Raw genomic sequence first — 25,216 nt, forward strand, 5'->3', positions numbered from 1 at the left:
TTTTTCCAACCCTAGGGGACCCTGTGTTCATAAAGTAAAGCATCCCTTGAATAACAAAGTACTATTCCTACTAAAAATTCACAGGTTAGAAACAATGAAGTTGAAGGGATTTAATGAATCACAAATGTTCTTTTCCATCATATCTCCTGCTGATTTCAGAAGACAGAAGTATCCTGAAGTGCATTAGCCATTCAATGCTGCTAGCATAGGATCCAAACTGACCACTTATTAATATTGACATCACTATGCAATGTTTATCACTAAATAATTTGGAAATATTTATTCATTACATTTATGCAAAACTCTCTGAAGGAATTTGAGGATGACTAAATCGTATCATCAATTAAGAATGAGGAAAAATAAAAAATGGGAAAAAATATTTTGTGAACACTATACCCTTAACTATTTTATAATAGTGAGTGAAATGTTTTATAGTAAATTTTGTATTAAAGGCTAATCAATACAAGTAGGAAATTACTTACACTATTACTAACAACAGATATATCAAACATAGCAATCACTTACTTTCGGTACCACTGGTCCTTTGTTACTGTTTCTGCTTCGATGAGTGGACAATGGGAAGACCTGTCCAAGCTGATTTGGACGCTCAGCGCATTCTGTGGTTATAGTATTTACAGTACTTGCAGCCTGAAAGGTGTTGGAGTATGGTGTAGGAAAAGGATGATAGAAACCCATAACTTGGGCACACGGTGCTGGCATCAGCTGATAATATGTATACTCTGTAGAAACAGGTGGCTGAGCAGATATAATGGGGTAGGCAAGGTATGGTCCAGCAGGGTTTGGATTGGGCTGTTGCCATCGAATATCATTGTTATACAACGGAAACTGTCTGTAAAACCAAATAAAAAAATAACAAGTCCATTGACAATTCTGAAAGTAATGCTAAAGGAAAATCTCTTCTCATTTTACTAAAAGAAAAAAAACTGTATAGAACAGTGACTTCATAATAATGCTGGAAAAGGCGATAATGTTATCATCTAACTTTCTTTGCTATAGAATTATGTACATGTAGTAACAATTTAAATGACAGTATAAGGGGATTCAACCTGACAGTTTTACTGCATTCCAAAAATTTGAAAGTACATACCATTCCTATTTGTAACTCTCCCCTCAGCATCCTCAAGATATTTCTGCCTAACAGTTAAACACTTAGCAGTTGGATCTGCCAACAGTCCAAAGTTCCCATCCAATACTAGTAACTATGACAGACTTCTGCAGGGAGCAGGGTAAGGTGATCATTCTGTAAGGTGATCATTACAACGGGTGATTTGGTTGCTCCACCTCTCCTCCTTCAGCTGAGTCCCAGAGCCTCCTAGTCCTCTCCCACACTCCCCTAACCACTTGGCCAAGTTAAGTTCTTTTCCTGGCACCCCTCCTTGGTAATGGAAAACAGGCTCCAGGTCCACGGGAAAGAAGAGAAGAGACAAGCCTGTCTACTGCCATCTTATCCCTAGCGTTAGAGCTTCTCCTAGGGCAGTTCCTGTCAAGCACCAGCACGACTCTTCCTGTCTCAGGAGTCGTGCTCACAGACGGTTGCTGCTGACGAATGAGGGGTCGTGGGGAGCTGGAGCATAGGGCTTTTCCTCACTACTCCCATGACAAAGCAAAATGGAAAATGTTCACTGCCATAATTAATTCTAAAGGTATTTTAGGGGCCGGCCGAGTGGCTCAGTTGGTTAAGAGCTCGCTCAAGAGTGCGAGCTCTGAGCAACAGGGTTGCCGGTTAGATTCCCACATGGGCCGGAGCAGCCCAGCTAAAAAAATAAATTAAAAAAAATAAATAAATAAAGGTATTTAAAAATAATATGATGCTGGCTTACTCATGAAATCTCAAAAGATTATTTGGTAAGGTAAGAAAAATTTAATTTACCATGCTATATATACTTGGTCATTTTGTCAAATAGAAAAATAGTATTATTAAATGTAGTTTACAAATCACTTTGAACACAGTCCATACAGGTCAAATACTGGGGGTGCCAAAAAAATGTATACAAGTGGACACTTTGGTCAAGGTTGCTCAAGCAGTAGTTTGCCATAATCACAAGTGTCTGGACACTGATAGTAACCGCTTTGAGCACCTCTTGTAATTGCAGAAGTCAAATATGACCTGTATTCATCTTTCATTATCGGTATATATCGAGTATTACAATTTTAACACTGTTCTCCTTTCTTAAAATGTGTATACATTTTTTTGGCACCCTCTGTATTTTTAATATAATGCTAACTTTAATTAAGAAGGATCGCTTAGCTTCTACTATTTGCCCAATCCCCGAAACTACTGAGCTTCAAATTATTAACCTGAATATTTCATTTCTGAGAAAGTTGTTTAGTGATTTCATATCTCAATTATCCAGAATTTCTCAAGAATGTGCCTTGGCACACAAGTGCGCCACCATGGGTTATAGATGTGTAGAAATGTTGATTGCTTTAGTCCTTGGGGGTTGGGCAGAGACTACAGCCCAGCTACCTCATCCATTTATTCCAGAAGGCTAGAGAACAGAGAAGAAGTACAATTTTCTGTGTGTGATATAACTTGAAAGAGTCTAATTTCTTTTATATAGCATAAAATGAACTGCACCAATGGAGTGCTAATCACTCAGATAATCTAAGCAAAGTCAGAAAGGCTATCACAACTATCACAAGTTATACCCTAGTGGTTACGAGGTCACACACATTATCTGAATTACAAGCAGTTTGCTAACTCACCCTGTGACAATAGTACAGAGTTAAATTTAAACTAGAATCAGTGTCTAGAGTTATATGCTAATTAACTATAAAAGCTTCAAAATTAAAGACTATCCCTTGGTATTCTCTTCTTAGGCCAATCTTGGTAACTATGATTAGATGCCTAATCTCGAAAAAAGAAATTCTGTTTACCTCTGAGTAATTTATTCCTCCCTTTTAAGTCAATTTATTTCAAACAACTTTCAATCACTTATTATAAGGGATACAGCCAAAGAACTCTTAGAAAGGATGAGAAAATAATCCATGTTAATGATTTTCAGATTTCTACATCATCTGGTTTTATTTACTCCTCTTAAAAAATAGAGAAATGGTTAATGTTTAGAAGTTATAAAAGGAAAAAATTAAATAATGTGCTTCGGCAACTTCTGTATTTCCGTACCCCCTCCCCTCAAAAAAGAAAATAATAATAATAAGCGAATTACCTATTAGACTGATTTTCCTGCACAAACGGATAACAAGTAATCAAGTAGCTCGGAATTGGAGTTGGTTCTACACCAGAACCATTTCCATTATCATTAGGAAGTGCCATAGGGATCATAAATGCATCAGGATTCTTCTTCTGGGGGATAAATGGCTCTACCTCAGCTGACAACTTGACATTCTTTAAAGAGAAAGTGAAACATGTTATTAACAAATGAGCAAAAAAATTAAATAATATAAGCTCACAATTTAACAATAAGAGTCAGTTTTTACAAACAGTAATTGGATCTCTTCTCAGTATTTGCCAAACATCCTAACAGCAATGACAAGTTAAAATAATTAAATGATTAAGTTATTTAGACAAAGCCATTAAATAAAACAGGGAATAATTTGTCAAAGGTTACTACATTTCAATGAAATCGCTTCTTATGTAATTGAAACTGTTAAAACAATCAAGAGTACAAGGAAATCATACCTCAGAGTTCAAAAATAAAGCTGGTAGTAAGAAATCTAGCTCTTCGGACATAACAATGTGTTTTTAACTAATTTTGTTAGTGGGGGAAAAGCATTAAACAGAGTTCTGAAGGATAATTATATTTGTTTGAATAGTCTAAAAAACAGTCTATTTCTGTCCATTTCAGGAAATTAGATTAGTATGATTAAATTAAAAGGAAGGAAAAAGTCTGAGATGCATTAAAAATAAAAAACTTAATGTAAGGGGGAAAAAAACTTCTGGTTCACAACTAAACTGGGGAAAAATGAGTACTTCAGTTTCCTAGTAGACAAGCTGAGCAAACTAAAGTAATCCAAAATACGTACTCCATTTTAGTTTACTTTGTATCTTTTCTTATAATAAATCTACAGAGATTTTAAAAACTACAGTATTTAAGGATGCACATGTGGGTGACAAAACTATACAGAAAAGTAAGATCCTTAACAGTCAGGCTAGGGATTCCTCTTAGGAAAGAGGAAGTTGTGATGAGGGTACAGCTGGTGAGCTTCCAAGGTGCCTGGCAAAGTTCTGTACCTCAGCTTGGGTGATGCTCCCAAGGTATTCAGTCACCTTATAATAATTTATTTAGCTGTACATTGGTTTTATGCAGTTTTCTTTGTGCGTTTGTTATATTTAACAATAAATTTTTAAAATTTAATTATAAAAAGAAAAATCTATAGGTCATTCTGTAAAAGCAGAATGTCAAAAACCACATAAATATTACAATCTAAAAAGATATGAAACACTTCTTAATGTATTAAACACTTCTTAATGAAAACTTCTTAAGTGAAATGCAATCCCCTGTTTCAACCACTCAAACCAATGACCTCAAAGCAACAATCAATCCTAACCAGAACTTTTCCCCAACAAACATGCCAGGGAGGCATTCATGAGAAGCTTTCACCAAAGAATAGTTTTAAGCATAAATTTCAGGCATGTTTCTCACAAAAGTAATCAGTAACAAATCCAAGAAAATCTAAAGAGAAGATCTGATGTGCTCAGCAGTCTTACTCAGAAAAATTGTCTTCTAAAAAGATTCCACTGTAACTATTCAGAAATGCCTATAAAAAGGGAGGGAGGGAGAAGACACCTGAACTATATAGCAGTATTAATTCAATATCCTTCTTCCTTACCTGATTTAACTTTGAAGCCTACTTTTTACTTTTAACCAAATCTGAAGTAGACATAGTAATGACACTTAGAAATTGTGAACTGAACTTGATTTCTTAAATTTCGACACAGAAGGCAAAAACTCCTTCAAATGCTAATAGAATAAGTCAGTAATTTTCACTGTGATAGTCATTAGAACTCAAAACTTATTTACATAAGATATAAAATACCAACCTAATAAAAGTTTCCCCAATTAGGGGGGGAAAAACTGATTTTCAACAATGCACAGATAATAGAAACTTTATATAGTTCATACATATGCATATGAAAAAGGAAACCTTAAATCACATTTTACTACTAAAAATGTAATTTTCAAGATTTCTTTTTAAAATCAAAGTCCTTCTGAACACATAAGAACTCTCTGAACAGTTTTATAAATCTGGACTAGAAGACATTAGGATTTGTTTTAAAGCAAGGAATATGGTCACATCAAATTCTCGGCCTAATATAAAAAAGGAACAATAACAACATAATTCTAAAGAAATAAGAAAAATTTTAAATAACACTTTTCCTGACATTCCCCTCAAAAAATAACACCAACTCATAAGTTGCTTTGATAACAACAAATTCAAACTGTTGCTCAAGTCAAAAGTTGCAACAAGTTTTTTATATCTAGTTTCATCTGTACTTTTATTTAAAACTTTTATGAACTTAGGCAAGCCACTGTTCAAAAATTGTCATGCATAATTTATAACTAATGTCTGCACATATTCACAGTATATACCCTTAAATATTAAAGTTTGTATTTGTTTCTATTCTAAGTGCAATTCTAGGTATCTGACTTCAACAAAATTCACAAACACTGAAATGGATCCTTTGTGTTTAGCAAAAAAGAGAAGCTGCTGTAGCCAACAGCTGTACAAACAGAAGATGTCACTAGTAGGAACAGACTGGCAAACCTTCTCCTATAGTTACAACTCTGTATGGTTTTTAAAGTTGTTTATTGTGATTTGGAGCCTTCAGTATCATACATCAAAATGCAGCACTGAAACAACAAAATGTTGTTTTCAGGCCTGAAAAATAATGCTAAGATCCAGAACTTTCTTAAAATTTCACATAACAAAGCCCATATAGATAATATGTTAAGTAAGCAACAGATTCTGGCAATATTTCAATTATATTAGTATAGACATTTTTTAAAAAAATTTAGACATAGTGGACAAAACGTTATGAAAAAATTAGACTCGTTACTTCATACTGTAATATTCTTCAGTTTGAAATTCTGTGTTTAGTCTCTACATTTGCCAAGATCTGTTTTTTAGAAATCAGAAATTATATAGCAAGGAACTGTCTCCTGAAAGTAAAGAAAATATAAATACGGAATAAGTCTAAACTACAAAAAACAAATTCCTGTACTATTTGCTTAAAAAAGTTTCGCAGTAAAATTATCTTTATATTTCAGAAATTATTTCATAATTTTTCAAATTAGTAAAAAAATCACAATCTCAAAAACTTGTATTTGAAAAGTTACACATTCACCTTAAGTTTTGCATATATTAAGACAAATGTTAATAAAACTTCTTTAATGTGAATAATCTAGAGAACCCAAGAATTGATCCAAATATGAAACTATAAAAATATTGTTTAAAAGAGTTTATTGGAAAAAATGCATTCAGATAAATAAGAGCCTACATAATTCAATAAATATGCATGTTCTGGAAAGAACACTGTATAGACAGGTTTAGGGAAAATGGGATAACATTACTACGAAGCACCCATTAGCAGGAAATACACATTAAACTCCTCCAAGATAGAACCTCTAGAAGAGTGCAAATAATCTTCCCAGATTAAGCAACAGAAAAAAATGACACCCACATAAAATCCAAACTGAACTAGAACATAATAATGCACTCTCCCACAGTGATTTTCAATATGTACTCTGCCTACAGAAAAAATCTGACCATGGAAATCTTCCACATTCTTTCTTTGTTAAGGTAAAAATATGATATATCAAACACTAAGATATTTTGTATCTCATGGCCAAAGTTAAAAAAATGTCTTCTGAGTGAAAATGTTTTTAATGCTTAAGAGACAGATACCTGCCAGCTGTCTTGTTTTCTGTTTGCTTATACTGAAAACAAACCACTTGCCAAAACCAATTGCAATAGTTATAAGTTTTGCAAGACCAGAAAATAGTGAGGGGAAAAAAAAAAAATCAAAGTATCTAAGACTCTGCCCACTTGCTTTGCTATCCAGACATTTCCCCCTTTTCTTAAAACAAAAGCATCTAATCCTGTTAAAATCTGATAATATTTTCCAAAAACCAGTTTTCTAAATTTAATACTAGTTTTTGGATTACCTAATTTATTAATTTGTTTTCTGCATTTATTTATTCTCTTGCTTAATTTTTATTTTTCTTTAAAAATGTTTAACAATGAAAGCATTTATAACTATGCATTTGCCTCAGAGTATAGCTTCAGCCACATCCCGTACGTTTTCACATGTAGAATGTTATTACTTTTTCATTAACCTATAATTCTACTTTTTTACTTCCTATTTAAGGGCTTAGGGAATAATACCTTTTAATTTTTCCAATGGTATTTCCGCTAAATGAGATTTATTTACTTTCTTTTTTATTATAAAAGTATTATTTTTTAAATCTAGTAAGACAGATCACTAACTTACATTCATAAAGGCGAACTATAAGTATTGTATACATTTTATAGTAACTTATTTAAAATATGTCTAGCTTGCAATGCTGATATTATTTGAAATTCATAAATTATTTAAAGGAAAGAACCATAAGCCAGGTAATTTTGCATATTTATTGGTGAAAATCCCTTTGCACGAAGTCATATATATGTTACATGTTTGCTTTTCTAAGAATTAAAGACGCTAGTGGATCAATAACTTCGTAAATTCTTTTAAAAGAACCTATCTAATGTTAATGTACTAAAAATTAAGCCACTGGGGTGGCTGGTTAGCTCTCAGGTGATTAGGGCACATGCTCATAACACCAAGGTTACTGGTTTGATTCCCACATGGGCCAAGGAGCTGCGCCCTCCACAAACTATAGACTGAAGACAAACACTTGACTTGGAGCTGATGGGTCCTGGAAAAACACACTTTTCCCCAATAAAATTTCTTTAAAAAATAAAAATAAAAATTAAGCCACTGTTTAAATTATTTGATAATACAAAAGAGGCTCTAAACTTCAAGTGTTCTGCCACTTTTAAGGCCATTGTTTATTTTAAAAGTTCTCAAAACACATGTCTTAAATTTCCTAAAAATAGAAACACTACAGCCTTTATAAACAAAATGATTTATTCTCTACATCCCTTTACTTCAGCTTTTTATTTTTAAGGACAAAAAAAAATGCATTATACCAAGTGATATCTGTTCTTAGAACATCTAACTTTAGCAGTTAAAATTAAACCACTTGTTTTGATTTATTACAGTCTTGCCAAAAAAGAATACTCCTGAGGTTCTCTTCTGGTTATAACATTCTTTCAAATAGTCATTATTGCAATTAAGACTATTATCTAGCATGTATTCCCAATAACTTACTCTTTATAATCTTGATCAAATATACACAATTTATTCTTTTAGTCAAAGATTATATATATATATGTATATGTATGTGTGTGTAAGAGAGTGTGTGTGTGTGTTTTAAGTAATCCAAGAACAGCAACATGAATGCCTTCAGGCAAAACACTCTTAGATTTTTAAAGAAGTTACACTTGTGCAAAACTCCAGGAATTTCAATTAGGTTAAGATGGAATACAGAAAGTTTGTATAAGTACTATTTTTTAAAAAAATCAAACTTCTGTGACTTGCTAACCATTACAATATTATAATAAGTTATAACACTGTAGACATTCCCAGAAATTCTGAATATAAACCAATATTGGTTTAAAATGAAAAAACAAACGTTTGTAAGGAAAAATGAAAATTCAACACATCACATATATTTTTCACACCTTTTACCTATCTAAATTCACTTTATTAGTAAAAATATAAAAATATATTCCAAATAACTTGAAAAAGCCATTATATCACTCTATGTATGTCATAGTGGAGTCAATCGAAAGCTCCACAAAGTTGAGCATTAATCTAGCATTAAGTTAATGGTTCTTCGCTTTTTTCAATGATGGAGCCCTTTGAGAATATTATGAAAATAATGGAGTCCTGCTCTAGAAAAATGCTAATATAAAATGAAGCACACTCCTTCCAGGTCATCCAGAGACCCCTGAATTAACTGCCTACAGCATGAACTAGGCAAAGTAGCATCACTTTTTTGGATGTCAGTTTCCTGTGAGTAGGTATGTGTGGGTATCCTCTCACTTAAGATTAGGCTGGGAAAGAGGCAAAAGGCACTGCAGGAAAAAAATCATTCAAAGGAAAAACCTACATTCGTGATTTTTTCTAATTCTTAAATTTCTACAATACTTGAAATAAGTTGTGGACTTTGGAAAGATACGGGATGAAAAGAGAAAGAGGCTCTCCAGTTCAAATAATTTGCTCATAGAACTTACTGTTAAGATAATCACACACAAGTTACCATCCAAATAGTTAATTACATTTCCTCTAGGATGAAAGGAACCATAAGTAAACATATGGTAGCATTACTGGTTATAGCTCTGGCATCATGGTGAAGGACCAAAATGTTTAACCCTTTCATTAGTGATACACATACAAGAAAATCATTTTAAAAAAATGTCCTATTCATTTGTCAGGGTTTGAAATCTCAGGCATTTTTGATAGATACTTTAAAATTTTGTTTATGTTAAATTGGATATAGGCCTTATATAGAATGCTATGGGTCACAGGAAAGCCTGTAGATTATTTTCCAAGAGACTCCAATCAACTTTGCTTTGATAAATCCATGTATTGTTTCATAAAACTCATTTGTGTTTTCAGTCATTCACATAAAGCTATTTTAATTAAAGCTTTTGTAAAAACAAATATACACAACTAGGAAACTGTGCTTTGCCTGCTAATAGAGCCCAATTTCAAAATCAAAACTGGCTCTCACTGGCTACATATAATCATATACAAGAAATGGGGAAATCCTGTCTCATTTATTCAGGCGCTAACTATCCACTCGTAAAATAATTAGGCAAATCACTAATCTCTCTTTTTCCTTCATCTGTTGGTCGACTTTATCACTGGGCAAGGCCTTCAATTGAAGAGGGGAATGGACAGGGAATACACTTCAACTTCATCAAATTTGTTTCACATAAGTCTCAAGAATGGAAAATACTGAAACTTTTTTGGAGACAAGTACCCTTATTTCAGTTTGTTTTTTTACACTATGATGACAAAGTAAAATCCCTGCCTTCCAGCACCTACAAGTATGGATAACCATGAACTTGATACAATGAAAAACAAAGTAGAAGGCTAATGGGTCTACTTGTGACTATGAAAACGGGCTCGGAAATGAATTCATGCTTCTTAGGGGTTCTACACCCCTAAAATATAAGCTCGATTGAAAAAAAAACCATTTAATTTTTGCAAAATAATTAGGTAGAAGGGCATAGGGGAAACAGTGCTTCATATCTTAAAGGGAACACCTCCCTAAAGCCAAAACAACGCTTCGCTCAATGGAACGTGGATCTAAAAAGCCCATAAACCTCCCCCCCCCCAATCCTCCGTAGTTATCACACGTTCTCCGACAGTCATTCTGGATGAGAAGCCTTCAAAAGACTTTCCACCTTGAAAACACATTCCAGAACTGAAGGGAATGGCGAGGGTGGGGGGAAAGATTCGCTGGAAGTTATACACCCTCCTCTCGGTTGAGCACCGGCCATTTGGAGTCTTCTGGCCCCTTTCGCCAAGCCGGGAGGAGGGGCAAAATCGAGTCCCCAGCCGTGGGGGGTAACCAGGGCTGGGAAGAGTCCCTGTGCTCGAGGCAGCATCTGGAACAATGCAGGAGCGGGGCGCCGCGGGGCTCCCCGGCCGGGGAGGTCTGCTCCCGCAGGAGCCCCAGGGCTCTGGCCGTCGGGGCCCGCCCGGGGAGAAGCGGCGACCCCCAGCCCCGGACCCGGCTGGCCCGGCCGCGTACCTGCTCTGCTGGGGTTCGGTCCATGGCGCCTGCAGCCGCGACGGGCCCGCTTAGTCGGTGTGGAGAGCGCCTCGGGCCGCTTTCTCCATGGCCCCCCGCTCGGGTCTAGACCGGGCTCCGGACCTCCGCCCCTCGCTGGCTGGTCCCGACCCGGAGTCCGGCTACGCCACTGGCCGAGGAGGCGGCTACAGCTGCGGGAGATGGAGGAGGCGGTGGCACCCTTGGGGAGGGATCATCTGGGACGGAAGCCGAGCTGGGCCCAAAGCCGCCGGAGGCGTAGTCGGAAATGGCGGCGCGCGGAAGCGGGAGGAAGGAGAAGGCCCTGGAGAGGCAGGGGGCGGAGTGACTGCAGCGGGCGGTCGCGGGCACCTGGGCGGGCTCCCCTGCGGGCCAGGTGGGGGCTCCCAGCAGCAGCAGCAGCAGCAGCCCCGGCCGCTGTGCGCTTTGCGGGGGACCCAACCTGCGCTCTGGGCTGTTGAAACGGGAGGGGTATTTGGGGCCACTTGAGACCCAGGACACCCGGGTTCCGATCTTCAGGGACCTCAGAGACCACTTCATTCTCGCAAACTACCTCTTCGTGAAGTTAGGAGAGCGTTCAGCTGCCCGCTGGACCTATGATCCTTCTTTATGGTCCCCAGCAAAAGGGAGTCGGGACTGTAAAGGGAGATAAAGACTACAGGGCGGCCCCAGAGAAACCGAGTCAGGAGGCTGCGCACACTCACCGAGTAGGGCGCTCACTCCAGCCCGGGCCCGCGGCCCCTCTGCCCGTCTCAGAATCTCTCATTTCACCCAGAGTCCGTGTCACACCTCCCAACAGGTAATCATGGATGCACTGGATGGTCCTTTTTCCGCTGTACTTACTGATGGTTCCTTTTATCTCCAGTTCATTAGCTCCACGAGGAAAGCAATTCTATGACTATGAACTAGTGCTCGTTGAGATTCTTCTATGTACAGGACATGTATGCAAACATGAAGAATAGAATTATAAGAAATGATAAGAACAACATGTTCCAGTGCCCTTTTTTAACACAACCCTGGAAAAGATGGCAATTGCTTTGAGAATAAAAATAAAAATAAAAAAGTTAAACGCTATGAAGAGAAAGAAGACATTTTTTTCAAATACTATGTGCTACAGATGATTACATTTTAATGATTTTATTCAGCAACAAATATTTAATGTGCCGGGTGCTATGCTAAGTACTGGAGGTGTAAGGCACTTGTAAGAGCAGGGAACATGTTTTGTCTTGTGGGCAAGACATACTACAGAGCAAGTAATTATTGGTGAACTGAATGTCATGAAAAAGGAAGTTCTGTAGGTTTTACCACAGTGTGGGATGGAAGTAAAGAACACCCAAGCAAAGACCTGAAGAATGAGTAGGAGTTATGATAAGTGAAGAAGTCGTAGTAGGAAAGTTGTTCCAAGAAAATAGCGTGTGTGAGGATTCTGAGGGAAGAGAGAGAATCCAGCATTAGTACTTAAACAAGCACCTTTCTTGAAATGAGCCTTCAGAATGAGAGGGGTAATCCAATAGAGCAAGACCTCTGACAAGATGGAAGGGGATAGGATCCAGAGCCCAGGGGCAGAAGTTAGCCTCAGGTGGGAGTAGGGACAGCATGTCTAATGGCTTCTATTTTCTCAGAAAAGCAGGAGGCAAGGCTATCTGCTGACAAGGGAGAGAGGCAGAGTTGTGATGAGCATGCACTTGTCAACACTCAGCAAACATTTAAGACTTGTGTGTGTCATTATATGTAAATTTTACATCAAAGGGGAAAAACTGTAAATACTGAACTCTAGTTTTAACAAATGCATACCTATGTAACTCAAATCTCTATCAAGATATAGAATGTTACCATTACTCCCAGTGACTAAAAACTTAGCTGCTTATGTCAAATGTTTATCTTATTCACTGTTGTATCCTTACTACCTATACCAATGCCTGGCACACAGCAGGTGCTCAATAAATGAGCATGTGCTGAATAAATGAGTATGTGTTATGATATTAAATCAATTCTTTGATCCAGCGTTGGGTTTTGTTAGGCATGTACATGTCATTGAAGGAGCAGGATTCAGTAGGATGTGAGCACAAAATTCTCATATTTTTTACTCCACTGTCTTCAGATTTTCTAAGGGCGACTTCTTTTTCTGCCCTGGATGAAATCTCATGAAGGTCATGCAAATTTCATTCCAAGTTAAAAATTTTCCTTTTCCCAAGCTCAGTCCTACTTCAGGCTGGAAGCCAGCAATGGGGAAAGTGGTCTTTTGTTTTCTATCTTCTACATCTCCAGCTCCTCCACCTTAACTACTTGCTGATTAAACTTTTAGGTTCCTCCAGGTTTGGGTTTTGAAGGGGAGGGTGGTGGAGCTTCTCAGATGTCTCAGATGTATGACATACATGAAGTTACTTACAGGCAACCCTAGCCCTCAGCCCTTGGGCTTCTGACCCTATGCTTGAGCCCTTGGGTGGTCAGCTCAGCTGCCTTCTTAGCTGGACTCCCATTTAAAACGGCTTCAGACGGAATTCTCTCCCACCGTCCCTTGGAACATTTTGCTACATTTGATTTATCACATATCTATCCATCCATCCATCCATCCATCCCTCTATTAATTAGCCCATCAATTCATCTTATTTTGGGTGCATAACAATGTAAATTGCCAACATCAGTACACTTTTCCCTGGGAAAAATTTAAGTATCTACAGTTGGTGAATGCAACTTGTTTCCAGTGCCTGTTTCTCTCTAGTTGGCCTCTGGTTTTCTCAGGAAAGTATCAGATCCCAGGTCCTTGTATTCCCCCAGGCCCCAGGCGACATTATCAAGTTCTCCAAGTGTTTTTCTAAAAGCTCTCATGTAGCTTGAGGTAAAAGGAAGCATCTCTTTTTTTCCTATGGCAGGTGTGGGTAGGTATCAGGTATCTCCTCCAAAGCAATACTCTTCAAGAGTCACCCCACCCCCACCCTGTATGGGCTGGAGATGAGTGACGAACAACGCTGAGCCACGCTTTCTAACATATCATAGCTGTACACCTTATAGGCCATGTGTCCTTGAAAGGCACTTAAGCCTCTCTGAGCCTCAGTTTCTTCATCTACACATTGTATAGGGTTTTTGAGAGATTCAAGTTAAGGTAATGAATGCAAGAACATACTGCAAGCTCTAGAGGAGTTGTTTTCAATCTGGGACACTTTTAAAACTAAGATGCTTATACCGCTACTTAAACCGATTAAGTCAGAATCTCTGGAGCAAATTGTACAGCCAGCCAGAGTAGCCACAAAATCTTAGATTATGTCATTCCTCTCTTCAAGCCCCCCCCCATAAAACTTCCCATCTTAGAGTAAAAGCCAAAGTCCTTTGAGCAGTGATTGAAGCCCTTTGATCAGACCCCCACCTCGGGCCTCATTTCTACTCTTCACCCTTACTCAGCTAATTTGGGGGTTCTCCTAACATTGCAAACATATTCCCACCTGGGAGACTCTGTCCTTGCTGCAGCCACTGCATGGAACACTCTTCCCCCAGTTATCCCACATGGCTCAAGCCCTTGCTTCAGGCCTTTGCTGGAATGGGACCTCTGAATGAGGCCTTCTCTGACCACCCTCTTTAACATATCATGCATATTCACAATCCCTTTTTCCTTCCAGTTTTTTCTCCATGGTACTTCTCACCATCTAAAATGCTATATATTTTACTGGTCTGGTTTATCTTTTGACTATCATTTTCCACTAGAATGGAAGCTCCATGAGGGCAGGGCTTTTGTTTGTTTCATCCACTGCTGGGAAGTCCCAGTGCTTAGAACACTAGCACGTAACAAGCCCTCAGCAGATATTTATTGTTGTCATTCCAAATGGACGCTCTGAGCATGCACCTTCCTCAGCCCAAAAACTTCAATGATGAATCACCACCTACTCGAAATGTACTCTGGGCTTTCCTCCATCCCTGACTTTGCTCATGTGGTTCTTCCTACTTAGCATACACTTTCCATCTTAAAACTCATTTCCTTCATTTCCTGGATGAATGAATCTTCAAAATTCCCCTAGCTTGATGTGCCACATACTGCCTTAAATCGTTTGTGTGCTGTGTATAATTATTTATGTAATTATTTTCTTTGTCGGAGTATACTGTCCTTGACAACAGTGTTATTCAACAATGTTTGTTGAATGAACCAATGAGCTTGCCTTTGTAGCTGACTCAGACATTCACCAGAAGAAGAGACATAATTAAATGGTAGATTTAATTAGCAAACCCCAGCTCCAGGGAGAATACAGTTTGCATGTGAGTAAAACAAAAATAAAAGATGATAACATCTAACAATAATTTGTGGATGGTAAGATCAACCACAGGAGAGGTCAACAACTATAAATTGCCTTGTGAAAAATCTAGTTAAGGTAAGAGTGAGTTGAAAAGGAATGAGTTTATTGAATAAACGGACTCTGAGAGCAAGATAAAAAGTTAGACATGGCATTTATCTTTACAGCAGTGAGGTCTTCAGGCTAAGCCAGTTAAAAACAGGAAATAACTTCCCAGATTTCATATGATGTCCTTCAGATTATTTTTATGAATTTTTCCAAATCTCATTCTTTTTTGTAGGACACTATCTTATGACAGTAAAAAACAATAAATCTTTGATATTTCCCCTTCATTCGGAAATGTTATGTAATCTGAAATTGAAAAACCTCCTTCAACTCAATGTGTTTATGACCTGCCTTTAAAACCCCTTGGTAACAATCTATCTAGTTTTTTCAAGTCAGTGACTCATATCCTCAGTCGCTCAAACTTAGATTCTTTCTGGAATGTCCCTTCTGAACCAGCAGGAGCTCACTTCATCAGCGGGGTCTGATTTTTGGAGCTGGGAGTTTATGAAGCTCAACCTGTGAATGTATAACTCTTGTTTGCCTTGGTATGTTACCCAGTTTCCTTAAGGCTTCCAACCAACTTGACTGAGCAAGACATGTATCACTAGTCTCAGGAGGGAAAATAAGAAATGCTAGTTAAATAACTAAACTTGGCAGAGACAAAGCCTCTGAAAAAAATTCCCACTCCAAAGAATACCATCCAAAGAGGCATACTTAACAGATGAAAGAATTTTTCTTCCTTTCTTTTTTTTGAGTTTTAAATGATTTTGCACAAATAACATGAAAGCAATAAGAGCAGAATAAAAGGAAAACAAATCACCTGCCAACTCACCTTTTTAACATATGAAGATTTTTTTTCCTAGTCTTTGTTCATCTGTATGCAGACACCTATATGAGGATGGACAATTAAGTTCGCGAACTCATCCTAGAAAAAGTGCTACATACCTCACTGCTGAGGGTGTCCCAATACAGTTATTTGTTTACTGGCTAAAAACTCCCTCACTGACAGTGCTGTGTGAGCTGGTGCATTGTTGTGATTCAAGAGCCATGAATTGTTGGCAAAGAGTTCAGGTTGTCTAACTTTTTCACGCAGCCTTTTCAGCACTTGCAAATAGTAAACTTGGTTAACTGTCCAGTTGGTACAAATTCATAATGAATAATCCTTCTGATATCAAAAAGGTTAGCAACATCGTTGCAACAAGTTCGCAAACTTAATTGTCAGACCTAGCATGACATAGTTTGTTTTTATGTAACCTGGAGGCTCTCAGGCCTATTATAAAATGGAGTGTCAGCCCACTCTCTAGAAATGAGGTAGGAAGAAATCACTGCCCCTCCCTACCCCACCTCTGGGGCCTGTATAAAATGAGACCTGGGAGCTTGAGAGTAGTAATAACAATAGCTTACATTGATTGTGCCAGAAACAGTGCTTAGCACTTTACAGAAAGTATCTCATTTAATTTTCACAATAATCCTTGAGATAGGAGGTATGTATTGTCTTTTTTTTCCACCCCAGAAGGTGAAACTGAGACTTATAATATCTTAATTAGCTCACATAAAATCCAGTACAGTTAGAAAGTGGTAGGGAGTTCTGGTCAGTGATGGAAGAGTAGGTGAACGCTGTGCTTGCATCCTCTCATGACCACATCAAAATTACAACTAAATTGTACAACCATCATTGAGAACCACCTGAAGACTAGCTGAGCAGAAGTCCTATAATGAAGGATATACACAAAAATCCATGGGGAGACGGGTAGGAGGAGTGGAGATGTGAAAGGGTGGTCCCTGTACATACCAGAGATTAAGAAGTACAAACTGGTAGTTACAAAGTAGTCATGAGGATATAAAGTAAAGCATAGAGAATATAGTCAATAACATTGTAACTATGTATGCTGTCAGTTGGGCACTAGATTTATCTGGGTGATCACTTTATAAGTTATACCCATGTCTAATGTACACCTGAAGCTAATATAATATTGTATGTCAACTATAATTGAAAAATAAAAAATGTATTAGAAAAAAGTGGCAGAACTAGCATTTGAACACAGCAAGCAAAGCAGCTTGTACATAAGGAGAGCACTCTTTGCTGACAGTGAGACAATGCAGGGAACCCTTAACAGCTTGCCTTGGATCTCAAGCCTGTTTGGTACTGAGCTGGGCAAAGCTTCCTAAATGGTGCCTATCATCACATATGCCCTGACCCTGACCAGGACTCTAATCTTACTGTGCTCCTCATTCCAGCCTGAAATGTCCTGGAGTAGAAAACAATCTCCATCCTAGTGAAGTTATCAGACTGGGACAGAAAGAGGAAGTAAGTGCTGGGGCAGGGGAGGGGTCCTTTGGACAAACTCACACACCTATCACAGGGAAGTGGTTTTGGACGTCCCCACCAACTGGGATTAAAGAATTGTGGCAGCTCCTACAGCAGAGCTGCTCCAAAGACTCAGATGTCCATATGTCTGTTAATATATTTTCCCAAGTGCAAGAAATTCTGTTGTCTCTTTTGCAGGCGGTGGATGTGTCCATTCCAAATAATGGAAAACCAGTGTGTCTGTGAGGAGGAAAGGGGGAGGGGACAAGGAATATACAGTAAGGGAACAAAAAAGGAGAGGAGAAATAACAACCAGAGTGAAGACAAAAAAAGACTTCAGCACTATGGGTATCACAGGCATGGCACGAAGTTCTCCTGCTTCTCAGCCTGCTGATTACCAAAGCTGATGGCAGAGCCAGCCCCAGGGCTATCATCAGGACTGGGGAGGGGTATGGGGGAGTAGTCAGTGGAGGGGAGTTCTGATAGAATCCCACACATACCTACCATTCCTTCATCCCTACTCCACCTCATCAAGTCTCCCTTTCTTTCTCTCTGGCTCTTTCTTTCCCATTCTGCCACTCCCTTTCCCCTTTCCATCTCTCCATTCTTTACTTTTTTCCTTCTCTGACTATCATCTCTCCCTGTAACTGCTCTACACAGAAGCAGGCAGCCCAAAAAGAGCTGCTAGCCCTGGCTCTGGAGTGTGACTCATTACTGTGTTGTTATGAAGTGAGACATTTAAGTGCAACGCATGCAGCGTCCCGTTCTCACCGAGGTCTGGTTCTACCGGTTAGCAGTTGAGAGCTTCGCAGCACTTTTAAAGGTGTAACTCAGTCCCGAGTCTTCGCCTGCTTTACCCTGTGGCAGCCTTTGGACTATAACACCTTGTAATTCCACTGCTGCAGGCAAAAGATGTTTGCATGCTATGGGAATCTATGACTTATTGCTTTTACTTTCACTCCTTCTATGATCTAGGTTGGTGGTTCTGTACCTTTACGTTCTTGAAATTGTATGTTAGTGTGATTAGTTTGGATTTAGTTTCAAAATCACTAAAGTATTCTTTTTACTGCCAGGGGAAAGTGTATCTAAGGGATATATACTGTATTCAGAGGGAAAAGGTGCAATGCTATAGAAAGTTGGACAACTTTAGGTGGTAAAACTCACTCTCTAGTGCCGTTAGTAAGATTGCTAGACCATTCATTCATTCAACACATATTTCTCAGAAGTGATACCTGCTGTAAATTACTAAAGTTTGGTAAAGGGATAAAAAATGTAGAAGGGATATATATATATATACATATATATATATATATATATATATATATATATATATATATATATATATATGTTGGTCACAGAAAACTAACTGAAAAAGTGATATGTAAGCGGAACTGGGCAAGAAGTAAGGGAGTGAGCCATGCAAACATCTGGGGGGAAATGTTCCAGATAAAAAAGACAGCATATGCAACATCCCTGAGATGAAGATGTGCTTGGTGAACTTGAGAACAGCAAGAAGGGCCAGTCAAATGAGAACAGACTCAGGAGGAAAGCAGTGCAGTCACAGAGGTATGCAGAGCCTACTAGGCTATAGTAAATAATTTCGATTGAATTGTAAGTGTGATGAGAAACCACTGGAAGGATTTGAGTAGGAGAGTGACAAGACCTGATTTATTTTAGAAAGATCGCTCTGGACTCTGGTTACATAATAGGCATAGGAGAGCAGGGATGGAAGCAGGAAAACAAATTAGAAGGCTGTTGGAGTGGCCAAGGCAAGAGGATAGGGGCTCTGAGGTTTGGGCTGTATTTTGTAGACAGAGATGAGAGGACTTGATGATGGATTTGAATGTGGGTTGTGAGGGGAAGAGAAGATTCAAGATCACCTTTAAATTTTTAGCCTGAGCAATGGGTGAATGATGGAGACATTTGCTGAGTTTGGAAAAGTGTGGGAGGAAGGTTAGTAAATCCAGTGTTCGGGTTTGCACACATTAAGTTGGAGATTGCCTAAGACACCCAACTGGAGATGCCAAGTAGGCAGTTGTAAAGCAAGTCTGGGGCACATGGAAAGTTGCCATTTACTGTAATGTTGACTAAGACATATTTCTTGCCACCACAGTGGTTAGTCAATAAATAGATTAAGATTTCAAAAATCCCCTTTTTGGAAGGATTCACCTCTCTTGAGGACACTGCACTGCAGCTTGCCTGAGCCCTGCTCTCTGTGGCAATGCTGTATGTATGTGTGGGGGGGGGGCGGGGGGACGGGAGGATTAGACATGAAGGGATCACCTGGCTTATGGAGTTCACAGTCAAATCCTCCAAAGTGCCTCTTGAGCAATTCATACGTAACATTTCCAAAGGGCCCCTACTGAGGAAACTGTGTGCTCCTTTAAATGTTGTTTATAACCCGGGCAGAAACTCTGGTCCACAGAAGCCCCTGAGCACAAGGCACACGTGTTCCATAATATCTGTAGATCACTTTCAGACATCCTAACCATTTCTGGAGGATGCGGTGAGTCAGATTTAAAGGGGTGGAGCATGGATTCTGGATAAGGAAAGGCCATCTTGAAAGAGCTTATTATTCAAATGCTGTGGATGGCAGCCCAGAACTTATGACATAGGGTCACATCACCTGACATCAAATGATCTGGATTATTCATAGAACACTCAGGTCCAAGGGTTGTGTCATGTTCAGAAGACAGGATATATGCCTCAGGATATGTCAGAGGATTTAACAGGATTAATAAACATCCATGCACACAAAGATGGAAGATATTTCTCAGCCATGTCATTTCAAGAATCAATAAAGACTTTGCCTGCAATATTTTCTCATGAGGTATTTTGCCAGAATTACCCAATCAGCCAGGAATTCTTCAACATAACATGGTTCACACAGCTGATCTTGCCAAGGACTTCATTGTGGAGAAGGTATCTATCATTTTCCTCCCTAGAGAAGTTTCTGGGAAGGAACACGGATGGGGTCCTAGCTGCAGAACATCTGTGCCATTAGAAAGTCTGATAGAACTGTCATTGAAGAAACAAAAGTCTGACTGCGAAAGGTGTCAGCAGAAGTCTCAAAGTATTTCCCAAGAGACCAGGGGCTTCAAAGGCTCTTTCTGGCTCTGTCCCCTTGAATTGAGTTTGGCGTCTCCTCCTTCAAGAGAGTCGCTCACCAACTAGATCCAATTATTGTACTCATTCACTTGAAAATGAGATAGGTATATATTTGCTATTAGAAAAACATATAAAAAGCTTGGTTATCTTATCAAACAAGGTCTCTTCAAATCAGCTGCATGCACCACCACAGGCTGTATTGATTGTGTGCCCAAAGTCATCAACAGTGGGCACTACAGACTGCCAATGGGCCAGATCAGAGTTTTGAGTCCAGCTTTGCTACTTACCGCTCTGGTGGGTGAGCTTTAGCTAGTGTACAATTGGGATAATGACAGTACCTACCTCATAGGGTTACTGTGAGGGTTAGAAGGGTACCTAGAAAATAGTAAGCACATAATAAATGTTAGCTATTATGATGATTAACATCATTATTTTTAAAACCTACTGGCAAAGATTTTTTTTTTTGAGCTATAGACCCAAAATCCCTTTTGGGGATACTTACAAATAAGATACTTACGTAGGCCTTCATTAAGTTTCTGCAGTTAGTTAACACCATGTTATTTGTAATTTCAGGGAGTGGGGTTTGATGTAAGTCTTGACCCAGCTCAAGGTTGTCAGTGACTTGTTATCATTTTATTGAGGTGAAATTCATATCACATAAGATTAATGATTTTAAAGTGTGCCAGTTAGTAAATTCACAGTATTGTGCAACAATCCCTTCTATTTAAATCTGAACAATTTTCATCACCGCCAAAGGAGACCCCTATCCATTAAGCAATCATTCCCCATTTCCCCTTACCCCTAGTCCCTTGCAAACACTAAACTGCTTTCTGTCTCTATGGATTTGCCTATTCTGGATATTTCATATAAATGGAATCATACAATAGGTGACTTTTTGTGTCTGGCTTCTTTAACTTAGAGTGACTTATTATTGAAGATAAAACTGCAGATCATTAAAGAATTACCGTCTTATCATCCCAATACCTCTGATATTCTTGGAATTTTCCAATGCTTAATGGAGACTGTTCTCTAGGATTTCAGATTCTGTCCTCTGTTAAAGAAGTGCCCAAATCAACAGTGTATAGATTCTTGGGGAAACTTAAGGAAGTTCTAAATCATTTCAACATATCAAGTATCTGAGACACATAATGTCCTCTACATCTGGAGATTTGGACAATGGTGCAATTCAACCTTGTCATTTTATAGAGAAGGGCTTTAAGGCCTAGTATTGTTTTCTTTGGCTATGATGAGGTGTGATCAACAAATATGGTGAATATTTACATTAAAAATTTATCACAGTAAAACACATATTGCCATTAATCCCCTTCAAAATACTCTCCCTCGCTTTGAACATACTTATCCCATAGTTCTTGCCACTTTCTGAAGTAGCTCTGGACATTCTCTTTCATGTCTTTAGCTGTGCTGTCATGGCAGCCTCGATGTCCTGGATCGATTCAAAATGTTTACCCTTCAGTCATTTTGACTTTGGGGAAGAGCTAGAAGTTGCACCGTGTCAGATCTGGTGAATAAGGACACACCATAAGGTTTTTATTTGACAGAAACTGCTGTACCAGAAGCAATGTGTGACACAGAGCATTGTCATGATGGAGGATGAAACCGTTTGCCCATTTCTCAGGCCGTTTTCTACGCGTATCATTTCTTAAATGCTCTAATAAGCCCTTACCTTCACTGAACAAGTCGAAACTCTTCACATACTGTTACTAAGGTTCTACGGGCCACTTACCCTACGTATTGAAGATCCCTGCCTTTCTGTTGGATGGCACTCGGAAACAGCATTCACTGTATTTTGTGGTCACACCTCATATAAGACACATACAATCCTTGATGCACTTATTACAAAAACAGTTCTTCTAAGAACAGTGTATAATGTGCTAGAGCCTAATGAAAGACTGTCCTTGATTTCAAGCTGCTATTTCAGACGTTGAAATATAATAAGTGCTGTGACTAAATTCAGCATAGGGTGCCTGGCAGCACATCTGAAAGTACCTAGCCACACAAGAGTCATTGGAGGGATACTCCTTATACACTCTTCCACAAAAGCCTGAGTACTGCTAGTGGAAAAGTAAATTTTATACACCATGAGACGATGCTTTTTAGAATGTTAAACGGTTGTGCTAGTTTATTATCATAAAGCAAGAGCACTGTTACCATGGGTACTTCTCTTTACATTACTGGTGTTCTGTTAGGCCACTGATGCCAGGTGGTATTAAGGTATAGATTGCAACCTAAGGATAATGTTTCTTATTGTATAGAACTAGATGTTTATTGACTGGGACATCCTTGCTGGTATTGAGGGAGGTATTTTCTCCTTCAACTATTTAACAATTTAAACACATCACAGATTTTAGGGGGACATTATTCTAAGAGTAAGTGTATTCTCTGATGTTCTGTCTCAATGTTCTGCTTCAGTCATGACCCTTGCCCCCATTGTTTGTAACCTACAAGTGTTGTCACACTTGGCCTTGTCTATGATCAATATCTGTCTTCAGCTGGTTATCAGCCAGTGAGATCACAGTTCTCTAGCATTATGGGCACACCCATTTTCATAATATTTAAATAAATATGGCTCTGAGCACCATCTCTCCTTCTCCCCAGGGACTCCTGGGCTTCTGTCTCCTAGTCACTTCTGATCCTGATGTCCTGTCTCTGCTGAATTCTCAATCCCTGCCCTGGGATTCACCCTCTATCTGTGTTCTCTCTTCCCTGCACCACAACACCCCATATTGGGCACATTTGATCTCTCCACTCCCGAGAATACTATTGACCAAAGCAGTATCAAAATATTTAGAGATAATTGAAAGGGTTCTAGTGCCACACAGGAGAGCAAATAACTTAAAATTGAATATTTTGAGTCCATTGCAAAATCCCTTTGGCCATTTCTTTCTAGCTATTTTTTCCCATACCTATTTTTTTCTCTCCCCTAATTTCCCTCAGAAAAAATTTTCTCACACTTTATTACTATGCAGAGCCCTCTAGGTCATTCTGATGCATGCTCAAGTTTGAGAAACCTTGACTTAAGCAAACTTTTGAGTATATATTTATAATATGTACATATACAGAGATCCAATTCATCGTTTTTAATGGTTGTATGATTCCATACTGATGGACATTTAGGTTGCTTCCAATTTTTTTTTTTTAATTTTATTGGGGAACAGCCATGGTCATTGGTTACACATTGCTTTTTGTGCTACAATGAAATAGTTGACTCTTTTAGGGAGGTCGCAGCTCACAGTGGCCCATGCGCGGATCAAACCAATAACCTTGGTGTTATCAGCACCAGGCTCTAACCAACTGAGCTAACTGGTCACCCCAGGTTGCTTCCAATTTTAATATATGAACATACACTATAAGAGTATATGGCGGGGCCGGCCGAGTGGCTCAGTTGGTTAAGAGCTCGTGCAAGAGTGCGAGCCCTGAGCAACAGCGGTTCGATGTCCAGCCCGGGCTGAGTTGCCTCTGAGCTGCCAACAGGTGGCAGGATGGCTCAGCTAAAAAAAAAACAAAACCAAGAACAACAACAACAAAAAGAGTATATGGAAAAATCAAAACAATTATGAGGAGATCTATTTTATATAAAATGTTCTCTTTAAAAAATTACTTCAATGTTATACTATCGTTTAACAACAAATACAAATTGGAAGGAGAGAACGATGTTGGATTAGCCATAGCAGGGGAAAGGAGCACACTGTGGTGGGCCAGAAGCTTCATGAGGCCACGGGCTATGTCTGATTTCTTTACTTCTCTATATGCCCAGTGCTTGAACCGTGCCTGACACAAATTAGGGACTTAGTAAAATGTAATGAATAAATGGATCATTTAAGTGCTGTTGAGTCTGGATTTGCCACAGTTCAAGCTCTGAGACTTGAGCTTTTGGACCAGCCAGGACTATAACTGTAGCCTATTTTGTGTCCAGGGCATGTCTGCTTTGGGGAGAGGCTCATGACAGTACTTCAGTGAGGAGCCAGGTGTACATTTCAGCACAATTCCTTGTTTGCTCCTTTCTTCCAAAAGATTCTACTTAGGGTCAACAGTCTGGACCTACACCAACTGAATACTGGTAGATATTAAGGAATTATTAATTTTTATTTAATGATTATATAGCAATTATATATATTTAAATATATATATATATAATAAAAATCGTCAGTTGATAATTGCTGAAGCTATGTGATGAGTACATGTGGACTCATAAAGAATGTATTGCATATATATATATATACATATATGCACACACATACACAATACATATTTATTTATAAAGACTAGTATAATGATTATATTATTCTCTTTTAAAATCAAGTTCTGGGCTGGCCAAGTGGTGCGATGATTAAGAGCTGGCTTGGGACACCAGAGGGCCCCAGTTCGGATCCCATATATGAGGGCCAGTGACACTGCCCTCTACAGCTAAGATGCTGAACAACAGCTCAACCTGGAGCTGGGCTGCTGTGAGTTGCTGGCGATGGGTAGGCTGCAGCCCCTGTGGCAGTGGGTTGCCATGGGCTACCGTATGTAGCCAGCAGCCAGCGTGGGCGGCCGTCCAGAAGCCAGCGACTGATCTGCCTTGCCGGGGAAGAGTGCAATGA

The 25,216-nt window shown here is 38.9% G+C and overlaps 1 protein-coding gene across 1 annotated transcript in view; it reads right to left on the reverse strand.

Moving 5' to 3' along the window:
• SECISBP2L (SECIS binding protein 2 like) overlaps window positions 1–11,136 on the reverse strand; it is a 52,610-nt gene extending 41,474 nt beyond the window's left edge. The window contains exons 1-3 of the mRNA XM_019664616.1: window positions 10,854–11,136; window positions 3,189–3,367; window positions 526–850 (exon numbers count right to left, since the gene is read on the reverse strand). Coding sequence (XP_019520161.1) covers window positions 526–850; window positions 3,189–3,367; window positions 10,854–10,877 — 528 coding nt within the window. The 5' untranslated portion in view covers window positions 10,878–11,136. The remainder of the gene's footprint in view (window positions 1–525; window positions 851–3,188; window positions 3,368–10,853) is intronic.
• Window positions 11,137–25,216: the final 14,080 nt, after the last annotated feature.

The sequence above is a fragment of the Hipposideros armiger genome, unplaced genomic scaffold (assembly GCF_001890085.2).
Source record: "Hipposideros armiger isolate ML-2016 unplaced genomic scaffold, ASM189008v1 scaffold_12, whole genome shotgun sequence".
NCBI lineage: Eukaryota > Metazoa > Chordata > Mammalia > Chiroptera > Hipposideridae > Hipposideros > Hipposideros armiger.